Consider the following 19,768-nt stretch of genomic DNA (forward strand, 5'->3'; position numbering starts at 1 on the left):
TCCTGGGCTGAGTCAGAGCCCTGGCGGGGCATCGCAGGGGGCAGAGGCTGAAGGAGCTGTAGTCAGCTCCAAGCTCCTGCAGCTAGGCCAGGCCTCTGCAGAACAGCCCAGGGAGCCCTGTGGCCAGGCAGGTACCCAGCACCTTCAGGAAGGCGCAATGTTGCCCTCTCTAGGGACTTTGCTGTACTCCCAGGCCTTCCCCACGCAGGGCCAGCATCTCTGCAGGAGCCCAGGGGGCCAAGGGCCCTGTGGGGGAGGGGAGGGAGGCAGCCAGACCCAAGCCAGCTGTTTGTTTTTGCCAGTGAGGCAAGGATGCAGCGCTGCCCCGGGGGCGTTGGGAAGGGGACAGTGCTCTCTCTGGCCTCCCTCAGGAGAGAGGGAGGCGGCTGCTCACCGGCAGATGGGGGGTTTCTCTCACCACCAGCAGCTCATCAGCCCTTCCCCAGGGACTGCCTCGCCTGGGACCTTGGCGTGGGGCAGGGCTGTGCCCCCAGGCCCTGCTGTGCCAATTACAGATGCCAGGGCAGCCTGAGTCCTGGTGCTCACCAAGCAGTGCTAGCCAGGGGCTTTACAAAGAGCCTCCCTGCAGCCCCTGCCTTCCTGTCACGGCTCGCTCCGGGGGGGCTAGGCAGCAGGAGGAGGTGCCTGGGCTGGGGACGAGCCCCTGGACCGAGGTTGGGGCTGTGACATGCAGGCAGGGGCCGGTCGGTACTGGGGAGGTCTCCAGGCCAGAGCATGCCTGCAGGGGCGCTAAAGGAACGCAGCCTGGAGCCGCTGCCACCTGCTACTGGACACCCGGCCCAGGACCTTAGGACTGAACTGTGCCAAGGGGGGCTGCTGGTGTGATCTGTGCAAGGAGCTGGGGCAGGCCGGGCTTCGCTCTAAGCGACGTTCGCCCGTTTACCTTTCCCCAAACCGTGCGGCGCTTGAAACGTTTGTTCTGACGCACCTGCTGAACTCTGCCATTGAACGGCCCCGGCTGAGCCGCGGCGTCAGGAGAGAGCTGGCCAGTGAAAGGGACACCCCATGCCCTCCCCTGGAAGGACTTGCTCCCACCATCTCCCCAGGACGCTGCTGGCGCCAGCTGCTGCTTCTCAGAGATGTCCCCGGACTGCAGGAACTGCTCTGGGACCTGACTGTTGGCAGCATGATCCGCCGTGGACACAAGGACCTGCTGGTGACCGTCTGGAGGCAGCACCCGCCCTCATAGGCTCTGGGGCCCCGCTTCCCCCAGGACTGCTGGCTGCTCCCCGTGGCCGGGTGCTGGCTGTGCTCCAGCCCTGCCCTTTGGCTCTGGGGTGACTCTTGGGTTCTTCGCTTCACCTGGTGCCCAGGAGGCGGGGCAGAGCCTGGGCCCCGCCCCTTAGCTGCGGTTGTGTTGCTTTGTTAAGATGTTTTCTTAAAAAGTTTTTCCTACCAAATGCTTCTCTGGGCTGCCTCGTTCTGTTCTGGTCCCAGCTGGGGTGGGAATCGGGGCTCACGGGCCTGCAGCCCCAGCTGGGCCCGGCAGCAGCTCCAGCCCTGGGAACCGCTGCCGAGTTTGGGGGTGAAATGGAGCCGGGCCCCCCTTTCCCAGCCGGGCCAGGAGGCTCCCCACAGACCCCGAAGGAGTTTTGCCATTGAATTCAAAGAGGCCAGCAAGGGACCATGGTGGCCAGCCAGCCCGTCCCCCTGCACAGCCCAGAGCAGAGCATCTGCCCCAGCGTCCTGCAGCCAGCCCAGAATTCCTGCTTGTGCCACAGCAGTGAATAGTCCATTATCCCCCCCTTGCTGTTCTCCCCATGGGGGGAGCCTGTCACCCCTGGCCCAGTGCTGTTCTCCCCCAGGGGAGCCTGTTCTCCCCCCCCCAGTGCTGTTCTCCCCATGGGGGGAGCCTGTCACCCCTGGCCCAGTGCTGTTCTCCCCCGGGGAGCCTGTTTCCCCCCCCCCAGTGCTGTTCTCCCCATGGGGGGAGCCTGTTCCCCCCCCCAGTGCTGTTCTCCCCAGGAGCCTGTTTCCCCCAGTGCTGTTCTCCCCATGGGGGGAGCCTGTCACCCCTGGCCCAGTGCTGTTCTCCCCATGGGGGGAGCCTGTTCTCCCCCCCCCAGTGCTGTTCTCCCCATGGGGGGAGCCTGTCACCCCTGGCCCAGTGCTGTTCTCCCCCGGGGAGCCTGTCCCCCTCCCAAGTGCTGTTCTCCCCATGGGGGGAGCCTGTCACCCCTGGCCCAGTGCTGTTCTCCCCCAGGGGAGCCTGTTCCCCCCCCCGCTGTTCTCCTCATGGGGGGAGCCTGTCACCCCTGGCCCAGTGCTGGACTGCAGCAGAAACACCCACCACAGCTCTGGCTTCGAGTCCCAGGGCTGCCCTTTACGGCAGCACCTCTGCGCCAAGGGACCCTCGCTGGTGCCCCAGGAGGGGCCTGGAGTCAGGGTGGAAACTCCCCCAGGCTGCATGCCTTAGAGCAGCCACTAGCCCCACAGCTGGGCTTTGGAGCCACGTCCCTCGTCATCCTCAACCCTCCCCAGGCTGGGCCAGCACCCGACTGCCCACTCCCAGGTCACCCCCTCAGGAGTGGAGTTTGCCAGGCCCAGGCCCCAGCCCCAGGCTGGGCCCATCCAGACCAAAAGAAGGAGCCGAGACCTCCTGTGTTAATGTCACTTTATTGCTCATTTGGTCTTGAGTATAGAAAAGGACGGGATAAAACGCCCGTGTACAAATCAGAAGAATATACAAAGTGGGAGGGGGCAGGGAGACCTGGATCCATGCACTGGATACGTCCCCTCCCCCTGCGCTTTGGTCGCAGCTGCTGCAGCTTTGCCCTGTTGGCTGCAAGGGGGCAGGGCAGCCTGTGCTGGACTCTGGCCTGGGATTCCGGGCCCTAGCCAAGCCCTTCGTTGCCTGGGGAGCCCGTTTGGTGCCCAAGTTCCTGCGCAGCTGGAGGCAGGGTCAGAGCCCTCTCTCTCTGCCAGAGGCACCTGAGCCGGCAGCATGGACAGTCGGAGCCAAGCCCCCTTGGCGGAGCAGCCGGTCAGGCTAAAGGCACAGTGGGTTGGAGGCCAGGAGCAGGCACCGTGGGGTGGCCGCCTCGGCCTCGTGTGCAAAGGAGAAAAGACTAAGGCAGGGAAAAGAGCTTCACATTATCCTGCAGGCCAGACGGGGGTGGGATGGGACCCCGCCCTGGGTCCCTCAGGCCAGGGCCCTCGGCCCAGCCTCTACGGCTCTGGTGGCCCAGCCTGGACAGAGCAAGGAAGGCCCCAGGCAGGGCTCTGGGAGTGGCAGCACCTGGATCTTGTGCCCCATTAACCCAGGAGTGCGGGGAGGCTCTGCCCCTCAGTGCAGCCTGGCCGGGCGGGGCGAGGGGGCGCCTGCGTGCAGCACCTGTCCCCATTGGCCACCAGGCCAGAGACCTACCCGCTCACCCCCTCAGTGTCACTGGCCCCCAACTGGCTTCAGCATAAAGCTCTCAGCCCCACCCCTGCCCGAGCATGGCAGAGTCCTGCTGCCCAGCGGTGCCCAGCAAGGCAGAGCCGGAGAGCAGCCCGGCCCCGTGCCTGCATGCTCTGCGGCCTGGAGCCCTGCTCTGCCTGGGCACCAGCTATGGGAGGGGGCAGCTCCCCCGCTGCAGCCTAGTAAGGCAGGAGGGGGGCCGCCCACCCCTGGGAAAGCTCAATTGGGGTTTAACAAACGGCTCCCGTGTCCTCATGCTCCCAGCCCAGCTCCCAGCAGAGACCCCCAGAGAAACAGCAGCACGGTCCCCCCCTGAGCCCCCCGCTGAGCAGAGACTGGAGGGTGGGGAGGGATGCAGCCCAGGGGCTCAGTCTAGGCCAGCTGGGCCCCAGATCCACGCTCCCTCCCACCAGCCACTGGGGAAGGGTGGCGGGGGGAGGCTCTGGGCTCAGGAATCGCCCAGGGCAGGAATTCTCCTCTGAGGCAGCTGGGCCTGGCCCAGCCCAGGCAGGACACTGGGGCCATCCCTGAGTACAGCGAGGGTGCGGGGGCTGGGTCTCCTCCTCAGCTGGTTGCTTTGGTTTCGGCTCAGCGAGGTGGGCCCAGGAGGATCTTTGGGAGCCAGGCCCAGCTGCAGTCAGAGCTGGCAGAGGAGCTGCCCCAACCAGGGCTCTGTAGCAAGAGGCACGTGCCAGGCCCAGGCTCTGGGCAGGGTTTGCTGGGCCAGGGTGTAGAGATTCCTGCAGAGGCCTCAGAAGATCAAACCCTTCTGCTGCTCCCACTATACCCAGCAGGGATCCGGCTGCTGGACAAAGCTGTGCCCACGGGCAGCTCCTCCAAAGGCTGCAGGGACAAGGCTACTCTGGGTAAGAGCTGTTCCTGCTGCCACCGCCCATGCTACCAGGGGTCGAGCCAGGCTCATGTTCCCTGCAGCAGGCACTGACAGCCCCTTCTGGCTGGGGTGCAGCCAGTGCCTAGTGGACATGACAGCCCTGGACAATGGAGGGGCCCCTCTGCATTTGCAGCAGGCTGGGCCGCGCTCTCGAGCCGGAGTTCAGGCTGGTGAGCAAAGCCGGGGGGATCCCAGCTGAAGGCAGCTGCGAAAGCCAGTTTTCATTGAGGCACAAAGCGGAGCTGCAGTTGCTTCAACAGCAAATGTCTGTGTCCCTCGCAGAGCCCTGGGCTCCTCTGGGCCTGGCGCCATTGGGAAGCTGGGCTCCAGGGGGGCCTGAGCAGAGGCAGCCTAGGACTGGGGGCAGGGGGCGGGGGCAGGAGAGGAAGATTTAAGCAGTGGGCACAGAGCTGGGTTATTGTGCTCGTATTGGGCCCGTCTGCAGCAGGGAGGCTGGCGGGGAAGGCTGCCATGGCCCTCCTTGAGTCCCAGGGAGGGGAGCGACTGGCTCCTGAGGTAGGAGGCAGGTTCACATTTTCCTTGTGGTGGGAGGCACCAGCCCCTGCTGGGCACTTGGTGGCTGTGCCAGGTAAGGCAGGGGCACGGAACAGACTGCCCTGTATCTGGGCACGGCTCCTGGCAGCCTCCAGGGAGCAGCTATGACAGGACGCAAGAGGGGATGGATGCCGTGGGCCAGGAAGTGGGGTTTGATCACAGCCGCACCCCATCACCCTACTATTCGCACCAAGCCATAGCCCAGCTGAAACACAGCCCCACCCCGGCGGCATATTACTCCCAGCACCACCGCAGCACCACTCATGTGGGACCCTCAGCTAGGGGCTTGGCCTCCCCCCCGCTGTTTGGCTGGGCTGGTCTGTCCCCATGAAGTGGGGGAAGCAGAAGATCTCCACCACTGCACATTTTCTGGGAAAATAATTCCCACTCCCCAAATGCTACAGAGAGTCCATCTGGGGCTAGAACCGCTGGCTCTGCAGACCCAGCAGCCACGCGGCCTCTTTGGCTCCAGCTGCGGTGGGCGGCCCTGGGGGTCTTGCGCCACCGCACTAGGTGGGGGAATAGCACTCTATGGTCCGGTCGCCGTGCAGCAGTGGGCCTGGACCCAGCATCTCGGCCGCCTTCTCCTGGCTCAGCCCCAGGTGCTCGGCTGTGAACCGGGCCAGCGGGTACAGGCTCTCCAGGCCCTTGGGGTCGCTGAGGAAGTGGGAGGTGTGCGACAGCAGCTCGGCCGCTTTCTCCTGCTTGAGGCCCAGCTGGTCGGCCGTGAGCCGCGCCATGGCGAAGACGCTCTCAGGGAAGTCCAGCTTGGACTTGCCGTCGGGCCCGGCCACGTGCATCTTCATGTGGCTGATGAGGTTGCGCTGCTGGGCGAACTTGCCGCCGCACACCTGGCACTCGTAGGGCTTCTCGCCCGAGTGGATGCGCATGTGCTCGGTGAGCCGGTACTGCCGGGTGAAGCGCATGCCGCAGGCGTCGCAGGCGAACGGCTTGAGGCCCAGGTGGCTGCGCATGTGCCGCGTCATGGTGCCGCGCTGCGTGAACTTCTTGCCGCAGATGGTGCAGGGGTAGGGCCGCGTGAGCCAGTGCGTCTTCTCGTGCTGCCGCAGCGTGGCCGGGTCCTTGTAGGCCTTGTCGCAGGAGGAGCAGCGGTAGGGCCGGATGATGTCGCCCAGGCTCTGGCCACCTTTGTCCAGGAAGGGGCCGGCCTGCTCCGAGGCTGCTTTGTGGTACAGCTCCTCCTCGGTGTGGGCCTCCACGTGGGCGTTGAGCTGCTCCGAGCTGGGGAAGCCCTTGCCGCAGGGGATGCACACGTACAGGTTGTCCCCCAGGCTCTCGGGCTCGTAGGCCAGGTGGCTGCAGTAGGGGCCCAGGGTGCCCCCAGGAGGGCCCTCGCTGCTGCCCGTGTCCTCGCTGGTGCTGTTGTCGTTCTCCAGCTCGTTGCTCTCGATGCTGGGGTAGCGGGACTGCGGGGGCGACTCGGCCTTCTCCTCCCGCTCAGGCTCTTTCTCCGCCTCACACTCCTCCAGGTAGCTGCCCGGGGGCTCGTGCTTCATCCAGCGGTACAGGAAGTCACGGCCTTCGGCCCGGGCCAGGGGCTCGGCGCAGGGCGGGCTGCCACGGAAGCGCTCCGCAGGGTGGATCACGCCTTCGCCCACCTGGGGGGGGTCTTTGTAGGCAGAGCTGTGGTTGACCAGCAGGGAAGCGCTGCCCGGGGGGCTGTCGTGCCTGGGGGGCAGCAAGGGCTCTGCTGTCCCCGTGTGGAGTCTGTCTGTGGGCAGCAGCTGGGAGGAAGGGCTGGTGGGGCTCTTTTTGGAGAGGTCCAGGCCGCAGGGGGGGGAGCAGTGCCTCTCGGGTGGGCACAGCCCAGGCTGGTGCAGGGCGGTGCCCTGGGAGGCGGAGGCATAGAGCTCCCCGCACTGGGTGCTGAGGGGGTTGTGGGGCTCGCCAGGCTGCATGTCCACAGGCCGGGGGGCACCCGAGTAGCAGGTCTGGATGACGGGGGTGGCGGCCCGCAGCCCCCTGGCCATCTTGCCGTAGGGGCTGTAGCCGCCTCGCAGGTGGCAGTACTTGCCCGTCCGCTTCAGCTTCTTCTTGCACAGGGCCACCAGGGCCGGCACCTGCAGGTAGCTGGCGGCCGCCAGCACCGCGCCCAGGCCCGGCTCCCCCGGCTCGCACTCGCCCAGGCGGCCGGTGTAGATGAAGTCCAGCACCAGGCGGAAGACGCCCGGGCTCACCATCTCGTGGTCCAGGTTGAGCAGGTTGTCGTGCACCACCAGCGACTTCAGGTAGGCGCTGCTGGCCGCCAGGATGTTCTTGTGCGCCCGGAACAGCGCGTTCTGCACCACGATGATCACGTCGCACAGGAAGCCCTTGGCCCGCTGCGTGTTGAGCTGCAGGAGCAGCTGCCTCGAGTGGCTCGGCATCTCCATGGCCTCCAGCACGGGGCTCCCCCCGCCACCTGCAAGAGACACACGGTGAGGGGCGCCAGGCTGGCGGCCGGCCCGGCCCGGCCCGGCCCAGCGCGCGGCCTAATTTAGGCAAAACATCCCCGCCCGCTGCCCGCTGCGCAAGGCCCTTGGAATGCAGCGGCGGGCGCTGCCCGGGGAGGGAGCCGGGCCCCGCCGTCCGACCTGCCGCCCCCCGGCGCGGGAGCCCCAGCCTGGGCAGCGGGGACCTCGGGCCGCCGGCCCCACGCGCCCGCCCCAAGGGCCCAGCGAGGCGGCAGGACCCGCGCCGGCTGGGCTCGGCTCGGCTCGCCGGCCGCCCCTGCTAGCGCCCGGCCTCGCTGCGCCCGTCGCGGCTCCCCGCCGGCTGCGGGTGGGAGCGGAGGCGAAGCCGGGGCAGTTGCGCTCTCGGAGCTGCGCCACTTAGACGGGGCGAGGGCGCCGCGCCGCCGGCCGCAGCGGGAAGCCCCAGCCCCGGGATGCGGAGCAGCCAGGGCCCAGCCGCTACCTGGCGAGGAGAGGGCGAGTCCTGCCGGGGAGCCGGGGCTGCGCCGCCTCCTCTGCGCACTGGCTGCCGCCTGCCTTGTGCCACCCCTTATATCGGGGCTCCTCTGCGCGGCCCGGCGGGGGAGGGGGCAAAGCCCCTGCCGGCGCGGGGAGAAGGTGACATCACTCCCTCCGCTTCCAGCGCCGCCTGCGAGCCCGGCCCCACCTGAACGGGGGGCGGAGGGGCCAGGCCACCTGCCGCTCCCCGGCCGGGCCACCTCTGCCTCCCCCCTGCCCCCTCCCCGCCTTACGCGCACCCGCTGGCCTGCAGCTCAGCCCGCTGCTGCCTGCGGCCGCCGACCCCTCCCCAGCGCCCGCAGCCCCCGGGGGGGGGGGAGAGCCCCGCTCCGCTGCTGATCCCGAACTCGACAGCGGGGCCCGGGCTCCAGGGCCAGCCCCGGGGGCCAGGGGTGCTTGGGGGGCCCGGAGCCCCTCGCCTTCCGGCCCTGCTTTCTCCTGCCTCCCTGGCGCGCCCTAATTGTAGCCGGCGGCGGCGATTTCGCACCAGGAGGCCCCAGAGCCAGCGGAGGAGCCGGGCAGGGCTTCCCCGACTCGCCCCAGCCCGGCCTGGCTTGCTGGGGAGACCAAGCGGCCCCGGGGGAGCGGGACCCCTTTCCCCGGACCCAGGCCGGGACAGGCCGCACGGCGCTGGGATGCGGCTGGCGGGGGCGACTCGAGAGAGCCGGGGCAAGGGAGGGGAAGACGCTGCTGGCCGGGTCGGCCTGGCCTGGGACCGGGATGGCCGGAGCCCTAGACACGGGCCGGGCCGGGTCTGCAGCGAGCGGGGCCCCGGCTGGCGCAGTTGCTGTGGCGGGGAGAGCGAGGCGGTGGCTCCCCTGGGAGGCGAAGGGGCCGTGGTGCGCCAGGGCCAACTGGGCTCAGGCAGTGCGAGCCCGAGGGCGGCCGGGTGGAGCCGACACCCGCCGGGAGCCAAACTTCGCCATTTTACAGCATCTCTGGGCAGAGGTGCCGGACGGACGTTTCACGGGGCGCTGAGAGCCACGAACCCCTGTGCAGGATGGAAACCGCCTCCACTGCAGCCCCCGCGGGCCTGGGTCCGGCACCTCTGTGCCTGGGGCTGGAGCGGGGCCGGGGAGCGGGGCACAGGGGCTGGAGAAGAGAGACCGGCCTAGGGGCCAGTCCCCGCCCGCAGGCAGCCGCGGCCCGACTCAGCCCCGGCGGGACCCGCTGTCTGCCCGCGGGGATCGGTCCCTTCCTGCAGCCCCGCGTGGGGAAGTCCCAGGCCGGCTCTGCTGGCCGCCAGCGAGAGTCGCCCGCGGGACTCCCGTCCATGGGCTTGTCGGGGAGCCCGAGCACCGAGGGCAGGGCCCGGCCCCACCTGGGCGAGAACCCCTGGGGCCCTGCCGGCTCTGGGGCCAGGGACACGCGGGGGCCCAGCGCTGGCTCCCCGGATCCTCGCTCTCAACTCCCCTCCCGGGATCTGGCAGCGGCGCCTGCAGGGCGCCGGAACAACGAGGAGAGCGGGGATGCTGCGAGCCACGGAACCAAACTGTGACCCTGGTGCTGATGGCGCCACTTCAAGCCGGGGGTGGCCGCGCCCGCAGCACCCGAGTTCCAGCCCCGGCAGGGACCGACCCTTCCCCCTCGGGTCTCTGAGCCAGGCGCCCCGGGCTGCGCTCCCCGTTCCCTGCAAAGCGCCCGCTGCCTCAGGCTGCTGCGGCGCCGCCTGCCCGGCTTTGTGCGGTCGCGTCCCGGGAGGGACCCAGCCGTGGCCCCGGGCGCCCCGTCCCCGGTCCGTGCTGCAGTGCGGGGTGAGTGGGGCGCCGGCCAGGTGAGCGCCCGCCCTGCTCCAGGGGCACGGGCAGAAGCCACTGGCACCGGCGCCCTCCAGCCCCGGACCGGCCCGCGTACCTGGGGGCTCCGTCGCTTCCGCCAGCCAGCCGAGGTCTCTGCGGACTCTCATGTCCCCTGAGCAGCAGCCTCAGCCCCTGGGTCCCCGCCGCGCGCTCCCCGCCGCCAGCCGGCGCCTCCGGCCCATGCCAGCTCCGCGGGCTGTGCTGCCAAGGCGCTGCCTCCCTCGGCGCTCGCTGCGCCCTGCGTGCCAGGCCCGGCGGCCGCTCCGGGGCGCAGCGCAGGAGGCAGCATGTGCCGCCGGCGCACGGCTGGGCGCAAAGGTAAAGCCCGGGCTGCGAACTCCCACTGACCCCGGCCTGAACTCCGCTCAGCGCCAGCGCCTGTTAATGGGACAGCAGCTGATTTCCTCCTCCCCGGGCGGGGCCGGGCGAGCGGGCCCCGGCAGCAGGGGGAGGAGCGGGGCCCTGGACGGCTCCCCACGGAGCTGGCCCGGGGACCCCTGCCCGCGGCGGGAAGGAAAAACCCCGCTTGCCTCCGCCACCGGCCTGCCCGGATCCCGCCCCCTAAGCGTCCGCCGGGCGCGGGAATTTAACCCGCTTCTGCTGCCTGCGGGGCGGGGGGCGGCCCGGGCCGCGGGGCTGGGAGGGGCCCGTTGGGAAGGTGGAAGGAGCAGCGCCAGGTCCGCGCACGGCTCCCCGGCGGCCCCTTCCCCTCCAGCCCCGACTCCCGCGGAGGGAGAGCGCCCAAGCGAGCCCCGGAGCCCGGCTCCCGTCCCGGATGCCTGGGTGAGTCTCTCGGGGGCCGGGGAGCGGCGGGTTCCCCCGGTTTCCTGCTCCCGCCGCGGGGCCCTTCCAGCTGCGGAGAAACGGCGCTAACCGCACAGGATGGGCCCGAAGGGCGCCGGGGACCGGCCCCGCGGGGGGACCGGGTCGGGGACGGGGACGGGCTCCCCCTTTAGCCCGGGATGTGGCTCCCGGGGGTCTATGCTCTGGGCCCCGCTTCCCCCAGGACTGCTGGCTGCTCCCCGTGGCCGGGTGCTGGCTGTGCTCCAGCCCTGCCCTTTGGCTCTGGGGTGACTCTCGGGTTCTTCGCTTCACCTGGTGCCCAGGAGGCGGGGCAGACCCTGGGCCCCGCCCCGCCCCTTAGCTGCGGTTGTGTTGCTTTGTTAAGATGTTTTCTTAAAAAGTTTTTCCTACCAAATGCTTCTCTGGGCTGCCTCGTTCTGTTCTGGTCCCAGCTGGGGTGGGAATCGGGGCTCACGGGCCTGCAGCCCCAGCTGGGCCCGGCAGCAGCTCCAGCCCTGGGAACCGCTGCCGAGTTTGGGGGTGAAATGGAGCCGGGCCCCCCTTTCCCAGCCGGGCCAGGAGGCTCCCCACAGACCCCGAAGGAGTTTTGCCATTGAATTCAAAGAGGCCAGCAAGGGACCATGGTGGCCAGCCAGCCCGTCCCCCTGCACAGCCCAGAGCAGAGCATCTGCCCCAGCGTCCTGCAGCCAGCCCAGAATTCCTGCTTGTGCCACAGCAGTGAATAGTCCATTATCCCCCCTTGCTGTTCTCCCCATGGGGGGAGCCTGTCACCCCTGGCCCAGTGCTGTTCTCCCCCAGGGGAGCCTGTCACCCCTGGCCCAGTGCTGTTCTCCCCCAGGGGAGCCTGTTCCCCCCCCCAGTGCTGTTCTCCCCCTGGGGGGAGCCTGTCACCCCTGGCCCAGTGCTGTTCTCCCCATGGGGGGAGCCTGTTCCCCCCCCAGTGCTGTTCTCCCCATGGGGGGAGCCTGTCACCCCTGGCCCAGTGCTGTTCTCCCCCGGGGAGCCTGGTCCCCCCCCCCGTGCTGTTCTCCCCATGGGGGGAGCCTGTCACCCCTGGCCCAGTGCTGTTCTCCCCATGGGGGGAGCCTGTCACCCCTGGCCCAGTGCTGTTCTCGGCCGGGGAGCCTGTTCCCCAGTGCTGTTCTCCTCATGGGGAGCCTGTCACCCTGGCCCAGTGCTGTTCTCCCAGGAGCCTGTTTCCCAGTGCTGTTCTCCCCATGGGGGGAGCCTGTCACCCCTGGCCCAGTGCTGTTCTCCCCCAGGGGAGCCTGTTCCCCCCCCCAGTGCTGTTCTCCCCATGGGGGGAGCCTGTCACCCCTGGCCCAGTGCTGTTCTCCCCCAGGGGAGCCTGTTCCCCCCCCCCCCGCTGTTCTCCTCATGGGGGGAGCCTGTCACCCCTGGCCCAGTGCTGGACTGCAGCAGAAACACCCACCACAGCTCTGGCTTCGAGTCCCAGGGCTGCCCTTTATGGCAGCACCTCTGCGCCAAGGGACCCTCGCTGGTGCCCCAGGAGGGGCCTGGAGTCAGGGTGGAAACTCCCCCAGGCTGCATGCCTTAGAGCAGCCACTAGCCCCACAGCTGGGCTTTGGAGCCACGTCCCTCGTCACCCTCAACCCTCCCCAGGCTGGGCCAGCACCCGACTGCCCACTCCCAGGTCACCCCCTCAGGAGTGGAGTTTGCCAGGCCCAGGCCCCAGCCCCAGGCTGGGCCCATCCAGACCAAAAGAAGGAGCCGAGACCTCCTGTGTTAATGTCACTTTATTGCTCATTTGGTCTTGAGTATAGAAAAGGACGGGATAAAACGCCCGTGTACAAATCAGAAGAATATACAAAGTGGGAGGGGGCAGGGAGACCTGGATCCATGCACTGGATACGTCCCCTCCCCCTGCGCTTTGGTCGCAGCTGCTGCAGCTTTGCCCTGTTGGCTGCAAGGGGGCAGGGCAGCCTGTGCTGGACTCTGGCCTGGGATTCCTGGCCCTAGCCAAGCCCTTCGTTGCCTGGGCCCGGGGAGCCCGTTTGGTGCCCAAGTTCCTGCGCAGCTGGAGGCAGGGTCAGAGCCCTGAGTCTCTGCTAGCCAGAGGCACCTGAGCCGGCAGCATGGACAGTCGGAGCCAAGCCCCCTTGGCGGAGCAGCCGGTCAGGCTAAAGGCACAGTGGGTTGGAGGCCAGGAGCAGGCACCGTGGGGTGGCCGCCTCGGCCTCGTGTGCAAAGGAGAAAAGACTAAGGCAGGGAAAAGAGCTTCACATTATCCTGCAGGCCAGACGGGGGTGGGATGGGACCCCGCCCGGGTCCCTCAGGCCAGGGCCCTCGGCCCAGCCTCTACGGCTCTGGTGGCCCAGCCTGGACAGAGCAAGGAAGGCCCCAGGCAGGGCTCTGGGAGTGGCAGCACCTGGATCTTGTGCCCCATTAACCCAGGAGTGCGGGGAGGCTCTGCCCCTCAGTGCAGCCTGGCCGGGCGGGGCGAGGGGGCGCCTGCGTGCAGCACCTGTCCCCATTGGCCACCAGGCCAGAGACCTACCCGCTCACCCCCTCAGTGTCACTGGCCCCCAACTGGCTTCAGCATAAAGCTCTCAGCCCCACCCCTGCCCGAGCATGGCAGAGCCCTGCTGCCCAGCGGTGCCCAGCAAGGCAGAGCCGGAGAGCAGCCCGGCCCCGTGCCTGCATGCTCTGCGGCCTGGAGCCCTGCTCTGCCTGGGCACCAGCTATGGGAGGGGGCAGCTCCCCCGCTGCAGCCTAGTAAGGCAGGAGGGGGGCCGCCCACCCCTGGGAAAGCTCAATTGGGGTTTAACAAACGGCTCCCGTGTCCTCATGCTCCCAGCCCAGCTCCCAGCAGAGACCCCCAGAGAAACAGCAGCACGGTCCCCCCCTGAGCCCCCCGCTGAGCAGAGACTGGAGGGTGGGGAGGGATGCAGCCCAGGGGCTCAGTCTAGGCCAGCTGGGCCCCAGATCCACGCTCCCTCCCACCAGCCACTGGGGAAGGGTGGCGGGGGGAGGCTCTGGGCTCAGGTTCTTCAGGAATCGCCCAGGGCAGGAATTCTCCTCTGAGGCAGCTGGGCCTGGCCCAGGCAGGACACTGGGGCCATCCCTGAGTACAGCGAGGGTGCGGGGGCTGGGTCTCCTCCTCAGCTGGTTGCTTTGGTTTCGGCTCAGCGAGGTGGGCCCAGGAGGATCTTTGGGAGCCAGGCCCAGCTGCAGTCAGAGCTGGGAGAGGAGCTGCCCCAACCAGGGCTCTGTAGCAAGAGGCACGCGCCAGGCCCAGGCTCTGGGCAGGGTTTGCTGGGCCAGGGTGTAGAGATTCCTGCAGAGGCCTCAGAAGATCAAACCCTTCTGCTGCTGCCCTCACACCAGGGTGAGTGAGCAGGTGGAGAGAACTGCTGCCCAGTGCCCTTTGCCAGGGGCTCACCCCACCCCCTCTTTGGCTGTTCTGGCCTTTCCCCATTGGATGGAGGCTGGAGAAAACATTTGGCCGCTGCACATTTTCAGGGAGAAAAGTTTCCACTCCCCAAATGCTACAGAGAGTCCATCTGGGGAGGGGGCGATGGGCTCTGCAGACCCCATGGCCGCGTGGGCTCTTTGGCTGTGGCTGGAGTGGGCAGCCCTGGGTGCCAGGGATGCCCCGTTAGGTGGGGGAATAGCACTCAATGCTCCGGCCCCCTTCGCTGTGCAGGTGTGAGGCTGGACCCAGCATCTCGGCCGCCTTCTCCTGGCTCAGCCCCAGGTGCTCGGCTGTGAACCGGGCCAGCGGGTACAGGCTCTCCAGGCCCTTGGGGTCGCTGAGGAAGTGGGAGGTGTGCGACAGCAGCTCGGCCGCTTTCTCCTGCTTGAGGCCCAGCTGGTCGGCCGTGAGCCGCGCCATGGCGAAGACGCTCTCAGGGAAGTCCAGCTTGGACTTGCCGTCGGGCCCGGCCACGTGCATCTTCATGTGGCTGATGAGGTTGCGCTGCTGGGCGAACTTGCCGCCGCACACCTGGCACTCGTAGGGCTTCTCGCCCGAGTGGATGCGCATGTGCTCGGTGAGCCGGTACTGCCGGGTGAAGCGCATGCCGCAGGCGTCGCAGGCGAACGGCTTGAGGCCCAGGTGGCTGCGCATGTGCCGCGTCATGGTGCCGCGCTGCGTGAACTTCTTGCCGCAGATGGTGCAGGGGTAGGGCCGCGTGAGCCAGTGCGTCTTCTCGTGCTGCCGCAGCGTGGCCGGGTCCTTGTAGGCCTTGTCGCAGGAGGAGCAGCGGTAGGGCCGGATGATGTCGCCCAGGCTCTGGCCACCTTTGTCCAGGAAGGGGCCGGCCTGCTCCGAGGCCGCCTTGTGGTACAGCTCCTCCTCGGTGTGGGCCTCCACATGGGCGTTGAGCTGCTCCGAGCTGGGGAAGCCCTTGCCGCAGGGGATGCACACGTACAGGTTGTCCCCCAGGCTCTCGGGCTCGTAGGCCAGGTGGCTGCAGTAGGGGCCCAGGGTGCCCCCAGGGGAGGGGCCCTCGCTGCTGCCCGTGTCCTCGCTGGTGCTGTTGTCGTTCTCCAGCTCGTTGCTCTCGATGCTGGGGTAGCGGGACTGCGGGGGCGACTCGGCCTTCTCCTCCCGCTCAGGCTCTTTCTCCGCCTCACACTCCTCCAGGTAGCTGCCCGGGGGCTCGTGCTTCATCCAGCGGTACAGGAAGTCGCGGCCTTCGGCCCGGGCCAGGGGCTCGGCGCAGGGCGGGCTGCCACGGAAGCGCTCCGCAGGGTGGATCACGCCTTCGCCCACCTGGGGGGGGTCTTTGTAGGCAGAGCTGTGGTTGACCAGCAGGGAAGCGCTGCCCGGGGGGCTGTCGTGCCTGGGGGGCAGCAAGGGCTCCCTGCTGTCCCCCGGGTGGAGTCTGTCTGTGGGCAGCAGCTGGGAGGAAGGGCTGGTGGGGCTCTTTTTGGAGAGGTCCAGGCCGCAGGGGGGGGAGCAGTGCCTCTCGGGTGGGCACAGCCCAGGCTGGTGCAGGGCGGTGCCCTGGGAGGCGGAGGCATAGAGCTCCCCGCACTGGGTGCTGAGGGGGTTGTGGGGCTCGCCAGGCTGCATGTCCACAGGCCGGGGGGCACCCGAGTAGCAGGTCTGGATGACGGGGGTGGCGGCCCGCAGCCCCCTGGCCATCTTGCCGTAGGGGCTGTAGCCGCCTCGCAGGTGGCAGTACTTGCCCGTCCGCTTCAGCTTCTTCTTGCACAGGGCCACCAGGGCCGGCACCTGCAGGTAGCTGGCGGCCGCCAGCACCGCGCCCAGGCCCGGCTCCCCCGGCTCGCACTCGCCCAGGCGGCCGGTGTAGATGAAGTCCAGCACCAGGCGGAAGACGCCCGGGCTCACCATCTCGTGGTCCAGGTTGAGCAGGTTGTCGTGCACCACCAGCGACTTCAGGTAGGCGCTGCTGGCCGCCAGGATGTTCTTGTGCGCCCGGAACAGCGCGTTCTGCACCACGATGATCACGTCGCACAGGAAGCCCTTGGCCGCTGCGTGTTGAGCTGCAGGAGCAGCTGCCTCGAGTGGCTCGGCATCTCCATGGCCTCCAGCACGGGGCTCCCCCCGCCACCTGCAAGAGACACACGGTGAGGGGCGCCAGGCTGGCGGCCGGCCCGGCCCGGCCCGGCCCAGCGCGCGGCCTAATTTAGGCAAAACATCCCCGCCCGCTGCCCGCTGCGCAAGGCCCTTGGAATGCAGCGGCGGGCGCTGCCCGGGGAGGGAGCCGGGCCCCGCCGTCCGACCTGCCGCCCCGGCGCGGGAGCCCCAGCCTGGGCAGCGGGGACCTCGGGCCGCCGGCCCCACACGCGCCCGCCCCACACGCGCCGGCTGGGCTCGGCTCGGCTCGCCGGCCGCCCCTGCTAGCGCCCGGCCTCGCTGCGCCCGTCGCGGCTCCCCGCCGGCTGCGGGTGGGAGCGGAGGCGAAGCCGGGGCAGTTGCGCTCTCGGAGCTGCGCCACTTAGACGGGGCGAGGGCGCCGCGCCGCCGGCCGCAGCGGGAAGCCCCAGCCCCGGGATGCGGAGCAGCCAGGGCCCAGCCGCTACCTGGCGAGGAGAGGGCGAGTCCTGCCGGGGAGCCGGGGCTGCGCCGCCTCCTCTGCGCACTGGCTGCCGCCTGCCTTGTGCCACCCCTTATATCGGGGCTCCTCTGCGCGGCCCGGCGGGGGAGGGGGCAAAGCCCCTGCCGGCGCGGGGAGAAGGTGACATCACTCCCTCCGCTTCCAGCGCCGCCTGCGAGCCCGGCCCCACCTGAACGGGGGGCGGAGGGGCCAGGCCACCTGCCGCTCCCCGGCCGGGCCACCTCTGCCTCCCCCCTGCCCCCTCCCCGCCTTACGCGCACCCGCTGGCCTGCAGCTCAGCCCGCTGCTGCCTGCGGCCGCCGGCCCCTCCCCAGCGCCCGCAGCCCCCGGTGGGGGGGGGGGGAAGAGCCCCGCTCCGCTCCTGATCCCGAACTCGACAGCGGGGCCCGGGCTCCAGGGCCAGCCCCGGGGGCCAGGGGTGCTTGGGGGGCCCGGAGCCCCTCGCCTTCCGGCCCTGCTTTCTCCTGCCTCCCTGGCGCGCCCTAATTGTAGCCGGCGGCGCCGATTTCGCACCAGGAGGCCCCAGAGCCAGCGGAGGAGCCGGGCAGGGCTTCGCCGACTCGCCCCAGCCCGGCCTGGCTTGCTGGGGAGACCAAGCGGCCCCGGGGGAGCGGGACCCCTTTCCCCGGACCCAGGCCGGGACAGGCCGCACGGCGCTGGGATGCGGCTGGCGGGGGCGACTCGAGAGAGCCGGGGCAAGGGAGGGGAAGGCGCTGCTGGCCGGGTCGGCCTGGCCTGGGACCGGGATGGCCGGAGCCCTAGACACGGGCCGGGCCGGGTCTGCAGCGAGCGGGGCCCCGGCTGGCGCAGTTGCTGTGGCGGGGAGAGCGAGGCGGTGGCTCCCCTGGGAGGCGAAGGGGCCGTGGTGCGCCAGGGCCAACTGGGCTCAGGCAGTGCGAGCCCGAGGGCGGCCGGGTGGAGCCGACACCCGCCGGGAGCCAAACTTCGCCATTTTACAGCATCTCTGGGCAGAGGCGCCGGACGGACGTTTCACGGGGCGCTGAGAGCCACGAACCCCTGTGCAGCCCCCGCGGGCCTGTGTCCGGCACCTCTGTGCCTGGGGCTGGAGCGGGGCCGGGGAGCGGGGCACAGGGGCTGGAGAAGAGAGACCGGCCTAGGGGCCAGTCCCCGCCCGCAGGCAGCCGCGGCCCGACTCAGCCCCGGCGGGACCCGCTGTCTGCCCGCGGGGATCGGTCCCTTCCTGCAGCCCCGCGTGGGGAAGTCCCAGGCCGGCTCTGCTGGCCGCCAGCGAGAGTCGCCCGCGGGACTCCCGTCCATGGGCTTGTCGGGGAGCCCGAGCACCGAGGGCAGGGCCCGGCCCCACCTGGGCGAGAACCCCTGGGGCCCTGCCGGCTCTGGGGCCAGGGACACGCGGGGGCCCAGCGCTGGCTCCCCGGATCCTCGCCCTCAACTCCCCTCCCAGGATCTGGCAGCGGCGCCTGCAGGGCGCCGGAACAACGAGGAGAGCGGGGATGCTGCGAGCCACGGAACCAAACTGTGACCCTGGTGCTGATGGCGCCACTTCAAGCCGGGGGTGGCCGCGCCCGCAGCACCCGAGTTCCAGCACCTCCGGCCGCTTTGCCAGCCCCGGCAGGGACCGACCCTTCCCCCTCGGGTCTCTGAGCCAGGCGCCCCGGGCTGCGCTCCCCGTTCCCTGCAAAGCGCCCGCTGCCTCGGGCTGCTGCGGCGCCGCCTGCCCGGCTTTGTGCGGTCTTGTCCCGGGAGGGACCCAGCCGTGGCCCCGGGCGCCCCGTCCCCGGTCCGTGCTGCAGTGCGGGATGAGTGGGGCGCCGGCCAGGTGAGCGCCCGCCCTGCTCCAGGGGCACGGGCAGAAGCCCCTGGCACCGGCGCCCTCCCGCCCCGGCCCGGCCCGGCCCGCGTACCTGGGGGCTCCGTCGCTTCCGCCAGCCAGCCGAGGTCTCTGCGGACTCTCATGTCCCCTGAGCAGCAGCCTCAGCCCCTGGGTCCCCGCCGCGCGCTCCCGCCGCCAGCCGGCGCCTCCGGCCCATGCCAGCTCCGCGGGCTGTGCTGCCAAGGCGCTGCCTCCCTCGGCGCTCGCTGCGCCCTGCGTGCCAGGCCCGGCGGCCGCTCCGGGGCGCAGCGCAGGAGGCAGCATGTGCCGCCGGCGCACGGCTGGGCGCAAAGGTAAAGCCCGGGCTGCGAACTCCCACTGACCCCGGCCTGAACTCCGCTCAGCGCCAGCGCCGGTTAAAGGGACAGCAGCTGATTTCCTCCTCCCCGGGCGGGGCCTGGCGAGCGGGCCCCGGCAGCAGGGGGAGGAGCGGGGCCCTGGACGGCTCCCCACGGAGCTGGCCCGGGGACCCCTGCCCGCGGCGGGAAGGAAAAACCCCGCTTGCCTCCGCCACCGGCCTGCCCGGATCCCGCCCCCTAAGCGTCCGCCGGGCGCGGGAATTTAACCCGCTTCTGCTGCCTGCGGGGCGGGGGGCGGCCCGGGCCGCGGGGCTGGGAGGGGCCCGTTGGGAAGGTGGAAGGAGCAGCGCCAGGTCCGCGCACGGCTCCCCGGCGGCCCCTTCCCCTCCAGCCCCGACTCCCGCGGAGGGAGAGCGCCCAAGCGAGCCCCGGAGCCCGGCTCCCGTCCCGGATGCCTGGGTGAGTCTCTCGGGGGCCGGGGAGCGGCGGGTTCCCCCGGTTTCCTGCTCCCGCCGCGGGGCCCTTCCAGCTGCGGAGAAACGGCGCTAACCGCACAGGATGGGCCCGAAGGGCGCCGGGGATCGGTCTCGCGGGGGGACCGGGTCGGGGACGGGCTCCCCCTTTAGCCCGGGAGGTGGCTCCCGGCGGTGTCGGGCTCCCGAGTCCCCGGCTGAAGTTCCCGTGGCCGCCTGGGCCGGTCACCTGCCCCCGCGCTGGCCGGGAGTCGGCTGCTCTCCCGGCACCTACCTTGGGCTCATCGCTCAGGCCAGGTGCAGCGATTCTCCCGCCGGGCGCTCGCCCCTGTCTCGGCGAGGCCCCGGTCGGCCGTAGCGCCTGCTCCTGCTGCCACCTAGCGCCCTCGCCCCGCTCCTGCGCCGCCAGCCCCGCTCGCAGCCCCTGCAGCATCTGCGCTGCCGGGCGGCTCCTCCCCGCGCACCTGCGCGCCCCTGGCACCGGGGCAGGTGCCTGCGAGGACAGGTCGCGGTCAGCCCACGTGGGCTCCGTAGGCCCGGCAGCTGCCAGCCCGGGGTGCAGGCGGGGTCCGGGCGCTCCGCAGGGAGCAGCGCGCTGGGCCAGGCGGGGCAGGGCAGGGGCTCCGGGGCGCTCGGGGAAGGCCGCCG

At 70.3% G+C, this 19,768-nt stretch overlaps 2 protein-coding genes across 4 annotated transcripts; both read right to left on the reverse strand.

Moving 5' to 3' along the window:
• Positions 1 to 2,620: 2,620 nt before the first annotated feature.
• On the reverse strand, positions 2,621 to 10,661 carry HIC1 (HIC ZBTB transcriptional repressor 1). 2 transcript variants are annotated; one of them, XM_039508338.1, is made up of 2 exons: positions 9,698 to 10,661; positions 2,621 to 7,293 (listed from the first exon to the last, which is right to left on the reverse strand). In XM_039508338.1, the coding sequence occupies exons 1-2, from the start codon at positions 9,747 to 9,749 to the stop codon at positions 5,381 to 5,383; spliced, it is 1,965 nt and encodes a 654-aa protein (XP_039364272.1). In that variant the 5' UTR covers positions 9,750 to 10,661; the 3' UTR covers positions 2,621 to 5,380. The 2 variants fall into 2 exon arrangements, with proteins under 2 accessions (XP_039364272.1, XP_039364273.1); XM_039508339.1 differs by lacking the exon at positions 9,698 to 10,661 and adding an exon at positions 7,788 to 7,857.
• A 1,526-nt stretch (positions 10,662 to 12,187) lies between these two features.
• LOC120387498 (hypermethylated in cancer 1 protein-like) lies at positions 12,188 to 19,512 on the reverse strand. 2 transcript variants are annotated; one of them, XM_039508337.1, is made up of 2 exons: positions 19,395 to 19,512; positions 12,188 to 15,989 (listed from the first exon to the last, which is right to left on the reverse strand). In XM_039508337.1, exons 1-2 carry the CDS (start codon positions 19,403 to 19,405, stop codon positions 14,066 to 14,068), a joined length of 1,935 nt encoding a protein of 644 aa, XP_039364271.1. In that variant the 5' UTR covers positions 19,406 to 19,512; the 3' UTR covers positions 12,188 to 14,065. The 2 variants fall into 2 exon arrangements, with proteins under 2 accessions (XP_039364271.1, XP_039364270.1); XM_039508336.1 differs by lacking the exon at positions 19,395 to 19,512 and adding an exon at positions 18,380 to 18,699.
• Positions 19,513 to 19,768: the final 256 nt, after the last annotated feature.

Source organism: Mauremys reevesii, linkage group 20 (genome assembly GCF_016161935.1).
Source record: "Mauremys reevesii isolate NIE-2019 linkage group 20, ASM1616193v1, whole genome shotgun sequence".
NCBI lineage: Eukaryota > Metazoa > Chordata > Testudines > Geoemydidae > Mauremys > Mauremys reevesii.

What these genes read in the sequence shown, in the direction of transcription:
- HIC1 (XM_039508338.1), bottom strand. Translation starts at nt 9,749, where the DNA reads ATGAGAGTCCGCAGAGACCTCGGCTGGCTGGCGGAAGCGACGGAGCCC. An exon ending in GGAAGCGACGGAGCCCCCAG is followed by an intron (nt 7,294 to 9,697) that starts GTACGCGGGCCG and finishes TGTCTCTTGCAG; the next exon opens with GTGGCGGGGGGAGCCCCGTG.
- LOC120387498 (XM_039508336.1), bottom strand. Translation starts at nt 18,612, where the DNA reads ATGCTGCCTCCTGCGCTGCGCCCCGGAGCGGCCGCCGGGCCTGGCACG. An exon ending in GGAAGCGACGGAGCCCCCAG is followed by an intron (nt 15,990 to 18,379) that starts GTACGCGGGCCG and finishes TGTCTCTTGCAG; the next exon opens with GTGGCGGGGGGAGCCCCGTG.